The 11,493-nt window shown below is 39.0% G+C and overlaps 1 protein-coding gene across 4 annotated transcripts; it reads right to left on the bottom strand.

Moving 5' to 3' along the window:
- Positions 1-3,843: 3,843 nt before the first annotated feature.
- Positions 3,844-11,197, bottom strand: mrpl3 (mitochondrial ribosomal protein L3). 4 transcript variants are annotated; one of them, XM_067503113.1, is made up of 10 exons: positions 10,981-11,197; positions 9,753-9,907; positions 9,570-9,661; positions 8,535-8,633; positions 7,028-7,127; positions 6,855-6,915; positions 6,526-6,637; positions 6,221-6,298; positions 6,034-6,111; positions 3,844-4,053 (listed from the first exon to the last, which is right to left on the bottom strand). In XM_067503113.1, the coding sequence occupies exons 1-10, from the start codon at positions 11,052-11,054 to the stop codon at positions 3,904-3,906; spliced, it is 999 nt and encodes a 332-aa protein (XP_067359214.1). In that variant the 5' UTR covers positions 11,055-11,197; the 3' UTR covers positions 3,844-3,903. The 4 variants fall into 4 exon arrangements, with proteins under 4 accessions (XP_067359214.1, XP_067359212.1, XP_067359215.1 ...); XM_067503111.1 differs by having other exon boundaries at positions 3,846-4,053; positions 9,753-9,934; positions 10,981-11,196; XM_067503114.1 differs by having other exon boundaries at positions 3,846-4,053; positions 9,753-9,934; positions 10,845-10,985.
- Between the last annotated feature and the right edge of the window lie 296 nt (positions 11,198-11,493).

Here is an 11,493-nt window from a genome sequence, read left to right as displayed (position 1 = left end):
ATCTTGGTGTTAAAAATATCTACAAACATCTCGTATATATGCTTTTGTGTGTTTTAATAGCATTTTAATAGGGCAGATTATCCTGCTCCTGAAGTGTCAAAGGTCAGACAGGAAGGGAAGTGAGCTCCTCTCAGAAGCTGTTCTCATTCACTCTCCCTCCTGTCCCTTGTCCTGTTCTTTTCTCCCTCACCTCAGTTTATTACATGCCTCTTTCTTTACCTCCCTACTTCACACCTCTCCCTTGGCTTCCCTATTGATTTACTCGATATCCCATGGTCACATTCTTGTGGTGAAGGTTTCCGGCTGAAAACCGTTGACATTTACATGACAGTCCCAACACGGCTCATTTAAAAACCTCATGAAACACTGCTGCTTTTTACAGAACAAGCCGGCGCTGTGAAAGTCAAGACGATGAACGCAGAAATTGTGAACATCTAATGAACCATTTTGTTCAATCTGAGAAGCGTGGGTCAAAGGCTTGACTGGTTTTAGTTCATTTCTGAGAACACATATAAAGGTAATGGTTGGTGTTTGGTCGCAAATTTTGTCTTCCACTTTCCCTGTCTATGATCTGAAGTGGGCTTTCATTTAGAGGAAAGAGAAAGAAACGGAATGAAAGATAATGAGTAAGACTGTTTTTAAAATGGCACGTAAGTAGAGGCACAAACAAACACACACACACACACACACACACACACACACACAAAGCATACTTGGGGGCAGAGCTGGAACCCCTGTGAAGATGATAGTGGGGCCCCAAAGGCTGCACACTGCTCTCACCCAGTGGTGCTGGAAGGAAGGACCCAAATTTAACAACACGGGTGGGAGACCTCACACAAACACACACACACACTCATGAAACGCAGGTGTGCACAATTGGGATGGGCTCAGCACAGCAGGACCATTGGCAGGAAGGATTACAGGGATGTGTGATGATAGCTGTGTATGTGATATAACTTGCGGGTTTCTTTTCTCGATCCCCATTAAGAAAAAGACCTCCTATTTGATTGAATTATACATTAAATACATAGTAAATACAAAACTGTAGTAAACATTCACTTGATCCCGATCAGGCTGTGAAAAAGCTTGAATGAATGCATGTGCATTATTTAACTATTTGAGTTGCTGATGTAGCTTTTCCTCTAAGAAAAAACGTCCCATAACAGAAACAAAATTTGCACTGCATTACGCAATGCTGCAAGACTTTAAGTCAAATAATCAATTCACAAATGTCACTATTTTAAATGTTACAAGTGTGTCAGGTGTCTCCATTGCTGACTGTGCATATATATTCAGTCTAATATAAATAGCTTAACATCAATTCATTTTATTTCTGGTTAGTGTGAAATTGCATTAAACGTTGGCCATTTCTTTCTACTCCGCTCTTTAGCCACTCGCTACTGTCACTGTAGTCATATAACATGCTGTCTGACTGAGGGAGTTAATGTTTTCAAGAACCAGCTGTCCCTCAAATAACACACTCAATAATTCATACAGCAAGGCACACAAACACGCACACAGATGCCTATTTGTTTGTGTGTGAGTGAGTGTGTTGAGATGTGAGTCAGTTCAACATTTTTGTGTAAACTCGGCAAGGAAGTAACAACATAAGTGCTGACCACACTTGGACAGAGAATCTTTGCTTGCTAAGGAGGCAATAAAAGAAAGTGAGAGTGCGTGAGAGATAGCAACGGTTCCAGCAGGTGTGTGTAAAGAGCAATCTGAGAGAGCTTGTGTGTGTGTTTAAGTGTATGTCCTCTTTAATGGAAATCAGATTGCTGATGTGTTGAGCCAGCAGAAGTAGAGTCGTAGATCCATCATGTCAGACTGAGGTCAAGATCAGCAGCCCGACCTCCACTCCAAGGGATTTCTCCAAAATGTTTAGATACAGCCAAAAATCAGCCAGCTTTTTAATTAGTGAATGCAAATGGATTTGGGGATCAGATGTTAGGGGAGTTTAACGGGAAAATAGATGATTGGGGAGGGTGGGAGCACCTCAATGTCTAGGTCTAGGACTACTGTATTGAGCCTTGCTTGTCATAAAATGATTTCTGGCTCCCACTGCTCATCAACTCTCTGCTCATTTGAGTTGTTTTGTATTGTCAATTAAGTCCTGTACAGCCAAGTCTTCAAAAGGAAACTGGTAGTCAGTTTTAAAATAACTAAATGGAAACCGCATCAATCTTGATAAATTATCAAAATTACCTAATGCCCCTTTTTTCAAACATTTGTAGTGATCAAGGGATGAAGCCAAATACTTTAACTGATCAAATGATTTTCCTCAAGTGCCACTATGACATCGATTGTCTCCACAATAACTGTCTGCATTCTCAATACATATTCTCATGTTCCCCTAAAACTTCACAAAACTACACGAATACCTGCACAAATAGACCCACAAAAGATATTCCTGTCCACCACTGCAGTGCTGATAAGTTCTGATAAGTAGAATGTTAACGAAGCACTTGAATGTAGTAAATCAGTTGTTCCGGGCAAGATAATGAGAGCAAATCTATTAAATACTCCTCGAACATTATCAGCTCAAGTGATTGTTTCTTCAGATAAGTAGTATTGGGGTCTTGTCTCTTAATCACCTCACACACTCAACACACAGAGTTAACAGTCGAGCACACCCTGTCCCTCAGCTGGAGTACAAGACAGAGGAGACCACAACTACAGAAGACAAGGCTGGATTTCATTGTCTTTTCTTTCTGCTCTGCTGCTACCACAGGCAGCAACCCCCCTCCTTCCCCGACCCCCTATTCCTGCTCTTCTCTCCTGTCGTCCACTCCCACAAGAGCCTGATCATGTGCAGGCTCCACAGAGCAGGACTTTCAAACGATATCATTACCATTTCAAAGAACCTGCTGCTGCCTTATGAACCTACAAGCTGTGGCATGTTACATGGAGCAGGACGTCGCTCGCCACAAATCGCATCATCACCTCACATCTTTTTAGCTAGATAAAAGCCAATTACTGTATATTACACATCTGGGTCTGCCAACTGTTGTGATGTGTCAGTAAAAAGTTACCAACACCGTGTTTGCATCCACAGCAGGGTCCCCTGTGAGGCATCACTGCCACTTGTCAGTATTTCAAATAGCATTATTTTCACTGCTGTCAGTTACTTGGCAGATATAGATCAGAGACTGAATAACATGCAGGCCACTGAGGATACACTAATAAACAAGTGTCAAAATGCATTTGGAGGACATGATTATTTATCGCTCAAAAAGGCGATGAGGGGTCCACACACAAAGCAGGAAGGATCTGCAAGCCCCCCAGCTTGAGGCTCTCATTTAAATACTGCTGAGCACAAACACACTTGAGTGCCCAGCGGTTTCTGCTGCAACATTAATGTCCTCATTTATCCTCTTATGCACAAATGTCAACCTTTGTCAGCCTCCATCCCTTCCTCCCTCTAGTTAGCCACCATCCACACATTCACCATCTCTCCTGTTCTGTCCTTCTTTCAACTCCTTTGTATTGGCTTCCATGCCTTCAGTCCCATTCATTCCTCCTCTCCCCTACCTACACATCCTCTCCCTCCTCTGAGTTCCCCTCGCTCTTTCACTTTCCAGTCTGCAACTCATTGTATTGTGCTCCCCTCCTCCATCCTGTGTCCTGCATACATATTGCACATTTCTCCACAGCATCTTCCTGTCTGTTGTTTCACAGCTTTTATTTCTCTCTGCTTGGGGATCCTCTGGTGACATCATCACTCCTACAGTTACCATGGTTTCAAGGGGAAGGGACTGTTATAAGTGATTCAATCAAACAAACAGGCTTGATGCTGTTATATCTCAAATACAAGAAATTAGGGAGACATTCAGAGCAACTCCACTTTATTAAAGGATTCAAATATACAGTAAATGTAAGTGTCTCTGTATATGTGTTGTCTGTTCAAGTCAGTGTTAGTGATGGTTCTGTGTGAAAAAACAAGTTGTCGTCATACAGGTCTTCATCAAGGTCACCTTCCTCTTCAGTGAAGTAGGTGGGGAAAGGAGGGCTTAGAAGGGTGGAGCTCCTGGTGGGCAGGATAGTATCTCTTACCTGGAAAAAACACACACAACTGCTTATACTGTAGCAACAACTTTGAAGACACTCTTGTCCTGGTTAGTGCAGCCACAATTAAGTTACTATTTTATTTATTTTAGTTTTTCATTTAACAAGAAAAAGTTTTATCGAAGATAATTTTTTAGCTTTTTAAATTTGACAATAAAAGCAGTTTCTTTCTCTTGAATATCTTTGCGTTTCAAACTACTTACAGGACAAAACAAGCACTTCAAACTGTTGCAGATGCAAAACAATCAGTAAATCTCATGTAGATCACGGTTTCGTTTTTTCGTCGAGTTCTTATCACTCAACTGACAGTCGATAGAACCTTTATTTTTTCAATGCTCGGCTCTGATGCTGAAAACTAAACAGTTTCAATCATGCTGTGCCTCCTGTGTGCGCAGAAATCTAGCTCAGTTTCTCCCGTGAGGATGGTTCTGACAATCTCCCGCAGTGTCTTAGATGTGTGAAATCAGCCTAATTTCTCCTGACATTGTCTGGAGTTACTATATGAAACAGGCTTGAGAGACTTGAGAACATGGCTGCCGCTTAACCCTTTATATCTTAATTAAAACAAGAGGGCGTTTTGTGATTTCTTGGCATAACTATTATAACTTTCTTTGACCATGGCCTTGGGCCCCCATTACACATCTTAAGACAATTGTAAAAATCCTGAAAGTCATGTTCGATAGAAATTTCATAAGCAGATCAAATATGTTGTGAAGTTGAGCTTTTTCTAGTTGAGGCCAAGTTGTTCCTTTCTTGTAATGATATTGAAGCAGCTATCCATGCTAGCAGTTCCAGGCCTGACTTTTGCTATGCCTTGTATTCTGGTGTCCATCAGTTGTTCCTCGCTTGTCTTCAGATGCTGCTTGTCTTTTGACATATATAACTGGCCTCCAGTTAATTTACAAATGTATGTTAAATTGTTGATTTTTGTTTTAAAGGATTTAAATGGACTGGCACACCTTACGTTGAATTACTGCAGTGGCACAAAGCAGTAAAATCCCCCAGATCATCAAGTCAGTTAAATTATGGAATAATTTATCCGAGTCTTAGATCGGCCATGGACATGGCACATTTAAATCATTGCCTTAAGACTTACTTATTTTCCTTGGTTTATAATATGTAATGATGTCTGATACTTTTTTTAAAATTACAATATTATAACCTATACTATATTAGAGCGCATGATATCATATTACAGTTTCAATTATTACTGACCAACTTCTTCCTTGAATCAACAAAGGCTTGTTTGGCTGTAAACAGATACACCTGCTCAGTCAGTGTTTGATGTAAACCTCATGTACCAATCAAACTGAAATACAATCTTGAGAATAAAACTTGTCAGTCATTAACAATACTTGGAAACAAATATCAATAAGTATTTAGCTGTTTATTTAAATTCTCAACATGAATCAAAATTTCTTTCTCTCAACAGTTTACCCCTCCAGTTAAACACACCGCCTCGTCAGTGGCTATATGCACCCCCGGGGGAACCTTACACGAATCTAAGAATTGCCGGGTTAATTAATACAGTAGTTCCTAAAATGCGTAAGGGCATTAGAATCTAAGTGTGTGTATATGTGTGTGTGTGTGTAAGACAGAGCTGAGCTGTGTAAAATCTAATGCGCATTTGTATTCATTATCACTTGACTGCAAAAGAAATAGTGGGCTGCGTATGTGTCTGTGCGCACACACACAATCACGACATGCTGAGTATGGCAATGGATACTACTGGATATTATGAACATCATTAAGTTGCACACTTCCATTCTCTTACAGAGAAACACACAACTAAATGCATACACACACTGCTGATCCAGCACAGTGTCAATGAAGATGGATCACACTGTCTTGCAGGTGTGGCCCTGTTTCACAAGTGCAAGGTCACTTGTCTGTCAGAACACTAAGCATGCTGAGGTCGACCTTCGACTTCATACTTCACATCAACTGCATGTGTATTGTTATTTTTACCTTCAGTAAGCAGTTCCTGTGGCCGGGGACGGAGCCGTTAACATACAGCACATTATGTTTGGTATTGACCCTCCAAATCTGAAAAGAAAGAGAGAAGAGGCACATGAGAAAATATTGAACTGTAATTGTAGTCGAGCAGGTGTGTGTATGTGCGTGTGCATGTGGGTGCCCTTGTGAGTATGTGTACCTTGAGTCCATAAGTTGTGACGTAGATATTGCCCATCCTCCCAGGCATTTTTTTCCCTTTGAAAACTTTGGCTGGATCCTAAATGCAAATGATGAATGACACACACTCACATTGCTGGATTATGGGAAACCAACTGTTCCTAATTGGCATAATTGAGCATCTTTACAATGTGCATGTGTGTTTTTTTTTGTTTTTTTTTTTGTTTTTTTACACAGTGGGGCCCAAAATTCCTTTACACACTCAATTGTGTTTGCATGTAGTTAGGCTAAGGTTAGGCATAAGGGGTGTATGTATTTGTGTCCTACCCCTCCAGGTCCTGAAGCTCCTGGTCTGCGATGAGTTTTAGTTTGGCCGTGACTAGCTGGCTGACCTTTGAACCCCCATCGCTTCATCACACCTTGAAAACCCTTACCAATGCTGCACACAAAAACAAGACCATATGTGTCTGTACACACATTTTCAGATAACTGAATGGTGACTTTTCTTGAGAGGCAACCCTTTCTTCAAAGTCGAAAACTTTTGTAACTAATTTATCTACAAAACGTGATTCTGAAGCAGAGGGCATGAAGTATGAAAACCAAGCCAAGAAGCATAACTGGGAGAGAGGAGAGAAAGCTGGCAGAAAAGAACTTACGATTTGGCTGTGACGTCCACATATTGGCCTGGACGGAAATGTGCTGCATACAGAGGAGTGCCTAAACACACAACAAATAAAATGAAATTACAACCAAAAATGTAAAGGAGATGTTTTTTTTGTGACATGTGAAATTGTAATATGTCTTTAGTGATAAGCAAACAAGTGTATACCTGGCTTGATGAGGGCATTGTCAGAGATTTTAAAGGTGGTGACTTTCTGTTTTGGAGGCACACCTGCATTTCTGAATATCTCCATTTCATTTTCGGACCTCTATCATTCAAACAGAAAAGTATCACAATATAAAGTGGGAAAAAAGTGATAAAAGAACTATAAACAGTTGGACTTTGGCATTTAAAAATTAACTGTGGGCTTGCTATGTCTGTATAGGAGCCAAGCACACACACTCACAGGCATACGCACGCAGACTTGGCACCGAGTGTCTCTGACATTTGCTTTCACTCAGCTCGTTCTCATCTCAGCCCCTCCAGTCACTCTAAACTAGCTCTCTCCCCTTCTGTTGACTGAAAATCAGTCTGCCAAAGCTTCTCTTTCTGACAAACTCTACAACCGAGTGAGGAATGATGTGGATATGTGAAAGAGATTCTAAAGAACTTTACATTTGAGAAGTGAAACATCTACCATGATCCACCAAGTCTGTATTAAAACTAAATATATAAATTACACCTTGATTTAACATTTAAAAGAAAGAAAAGTACTTCTTAGTACATACAAAGAGGCAATCTTCTGAAAAATAACAGAGACCATAAGTTTATTACAAGTGTGAAAAACACTTGTAATAATAATAATAAAAAAAATAATAATAAAAAAGAATAAAACCTATTGAATCTAATGTATCTTGACATCTATAATAAAATATAATCACTGATGGTTAGTCGTTAAGTATAATTTAATGACTGTGGATCAGAATTTGTAAAAGTTCCTTGAACCGCAAACCCCGACACGAGCTCAATGCTACACGAAAATGACAAAATTCAGTTATGTTTGTACAAAGTTGACACACTGATTTCATTAATTTTGTGGGTTTGCGAAATGAGATGATGTGATAAAGTGTTTGGTAGTACAATTCCAAACATCTTTAAAACTTTAACTAAGACATTGCAGTTGCTCAGAGATTATAGAAAGATGTTCAAGAGAACATACATGATGTTCCAGGAAAACTAACTAGATATTGTTGCGCATTACAATTAAAAAGAAAAATCAACCGTACAAAGAAACCTTCTGCGGCATTTCAAACCATCATAATTTGGATAAAGTGAAATTATGTCCAACTGCTAGTCACAAAATGTGTCAGTGTTGACCAGGTAGTGTACACTGAAATCTGCTGTCTGCTGGGGGCAAAAAAAATGATTCTTTGGAAAGTGATAAGAGGGTGACAAGACTTCGTTGGACAAGTAAAAACTGAGCTGAATCTGGCAAAAATCTCTCAACCCCAAGAGGAGGTAAAGAGTAAAGTGATAATTCTTTGCACATATACTGCTACATGTACCACCTTTAATTATGGTATTTGAAACGTTACTGTGAAAATATCATTAATAGGCACATAGAGCACACAGCTTGACAAACCTAAATAAATGTAACCAATAACAATGTCTTTACAACACTATTTACCACACGCATTCAATTTCACATTTTTAAACAAATTTGGCAATATCTTACATGGAATGGTGATACATTTTTTCCTCCTACAATAAGAGCGGCCGTATGTCCATCATATTCTTCTTTGGACAGATACTTTATTACATGGCAGTCCTGCACCTGGAAAAAAGATTTTATGAGACTGTGTGAGTGGATTATAGTTTTCACCATGCCCCCTACATCATAAATACATGTGCAACCGATTGAATGTTAGTGAAATACAATAGGACACTGGATTTTGCAATTTACAATACTTTACACAAAAATGACCTGTGCCACACAATCTTACGACAAAAATATAACCTCAGAAAGTATGGAATGGCCTACTTTCAGCTTCAGTTTAGTTGAAACACATACCTAATTGCCAAAGTGGTGGGAGTACATTTACACTGAGAAAGTAAATTTAGATGTTCTGCTTTTCATCTAGCAAAGACCGATCCTGTATCTGCTGAAATAAAAACTAATGTCTAAATGTGATAGAAGTGACTCAGACAGGATCAGAAGTTAGTAAAGTTAGTGGCCTTGAATCAATTATTAAGAGGAGTCGATGCCAAAATTGAAAAAATAAATAAACAAATAAATAAAATAAAAACTACACTGACTACACTGACATAATGCTGACATTGAAGTAGGAGTTTGTTATGCTACCCACCACAGTATGTCATTACCAATAAAGAGTGAGAGTGAGCGAATAAATGCGCCAACTGTTTCCTTTCAACTCACTTCACAGACCGATTAGTCAATGAGATTAAAATGAATGACTGGAATAAACCTGACATCAAATATAAAATTTTTACACCTTGCTATAAAGGAGGAGTCGCTTCCCAAGGAACACTAAGGCTTTTGATCACAATGTGATCAAAGCCTGGAGGTAAGATTTAAAGGTGTTTAATATTTACTAGTCCTTTCCCACATTCCACAGAGCACTCAGATTTAATTGACTGCATTTCTAGACCTGCTGATAACTTCATTAAACATGTAAAACATAAACAATATCCTTCCCAAAGAGCTGCAAAAAAAAAAAAGAAAAGCAAAACAAGTTTCTGACGGTGTTACCTGTAACATGGTGACTACATGCCTTTCCCCTGTTTTTGTCCAAATCGGAGCCATGCCTAACTTCACAGCGACTAATCCAACTCTTCGACTCCCTGCAAAGAGAATCGGGTGAAGAGAAAATAAAAGTGCAAGTGAACAGAAAGATGTTTAACATAGACAGTTGACACAAAATGTGGCACTTACCTTGTGTCCATTCGTGCCGTGGCCAGGGTTCATCTTTGAGTGGACTTAGCTTTTCAGCAGTCTGTTTTCTGTATTCTTCTGCCATGCTCTTTCTCATGTACTCCTGGTTGTCTTCTGTGAGGTGTTCATCAAACCATGTTGTGGTATTCAGTGTCCTATTACAACCCACAAAGTGGGCATGACTACAAGTCAAAACAATTGAAGAAATCAGGTGCAGTTATTTTCCAGAACAACCATCACTTGTGTCCACAGTTAAGAGTACAATTAGCCACATATACACTCATAACTGTGTTCAATTGATACCAAAGTTAACAGACGTGGCTTACTTGGAGTTGTCGATGAATGTTTCAATTATCAAATACATTTTTTGTAAGCAAAATATCAAAAATACAAAAAAAACAATACACCCTGCGTTTACTTAAGATTCTAAGGTGCTAACAAATTTTAAACCTATTGATAATTTTTTTTGTGTCCTTTTCAACCTATTGAAAATATTTTTCAAAATTGTTTAATTTCTGACCATCCTTATTTCAAAATGTATTTATGTATTTTCATGAGATGTCATACAACTCAGTTATTCAGAGTTTACTAATATCAGAGTACTTACTTATATCAGAGTTTACTATGTCAAACACATGTCATTATATCTTCTGGAGAGCCTGTTCAGTCACTGCAGGGTCGTTTCTAATGACCACGCAGTCTCACAGTTTGGAGATAGTACGAGCATGTCAATGCTTAACCATGAAATATGGAAGTAAAAATCTACAGAAACTGATTTAACCCCACTGGCCTTTTGTGATATTAAAGTGTGCCCACGTCTGCTTGCAGATGGCCACCAACACGTTATTCATCTGTTACTTTACTGACTATGGAGTAGTTCACTAGTCTGCCTTCCTCTACAGTCTCTACTTTAATAATCAGCTATTTCAATGGTGTATTAAGAATGTTGGTTTCCATACAGTGAAAACACTGCAGACACATCCACGAAAGAAATTCCACAAGTCTAGAGAAACTGTGGGACATACTAATGTGACAATTAACCTAAATGTTACCATGTAAATTAAACACATGAAATCACTACAAAACACCTACCTTAAACGTTAAATAAAAAGCCAAGGTAAAAATTATTGCACAGTCCTGAATTTTTAATCGCACCAAACAATTATCACCTAAACTACATGCAGTCATTTAGTTAGCATTATTAGCATTATTAGTTAGCATTAGCCACCTTTCAGCCGCTGTTCGGAGAGAAAAGAGTCGAGTTCCCCGCTGAAGAATAAACCGACAGCTCAACGCCGCCATTGTGCTCTTGAATGTACACTATTGCACAAGAATACAAATTTACTTAAACTACAAGGATCTCGTATCTCACGTCACGACAGGTACACATGCATTCGTTTTGTCCTGCGTAAATGTCACCCTGGCTACTTCCGGTACCAGACCAAACTAGTTCCGCAACAATAATGATCAGGCCAAAGGTTCCGCACAAACACCAGCTACTCTAAATTACTATATTTTTGCATGCGTCTTAAAGTTGTATACATCATGAAACTAATAACGTAATTAAAATTTTGATTTCTTTTAGTTTATTACATCATTGTTACTTTAGAGTTTCACCTGAGATCAAGTCAGCAGTTGTTCCTTAGCTTTCATGTTCAGGTTAATTTTCATGTTCATGTATCAGAATCTTTCATGTTTATCAGTTTTGATAGAGGGCAGCACGGTGATGGAGTGGTTGGCG

Source organism: Channa argus, chromosome 1 (assembly GCF_033026475.1).
Source record: "Channa argus isolate prfri chromosome 1, Channa argus male v1.0, whole genome shotgun sequence".
Taxonomy (NCBI): Eukaryota; Metazoa; Chordata; class Actinopteri; order Anabantiformes; family Channidae; genus Channa; species Channa argus.
Note: the sequence above shows the minus strand (reverse complement) of the source record. Positions and strands in the feature narration are given on the sequence as shown.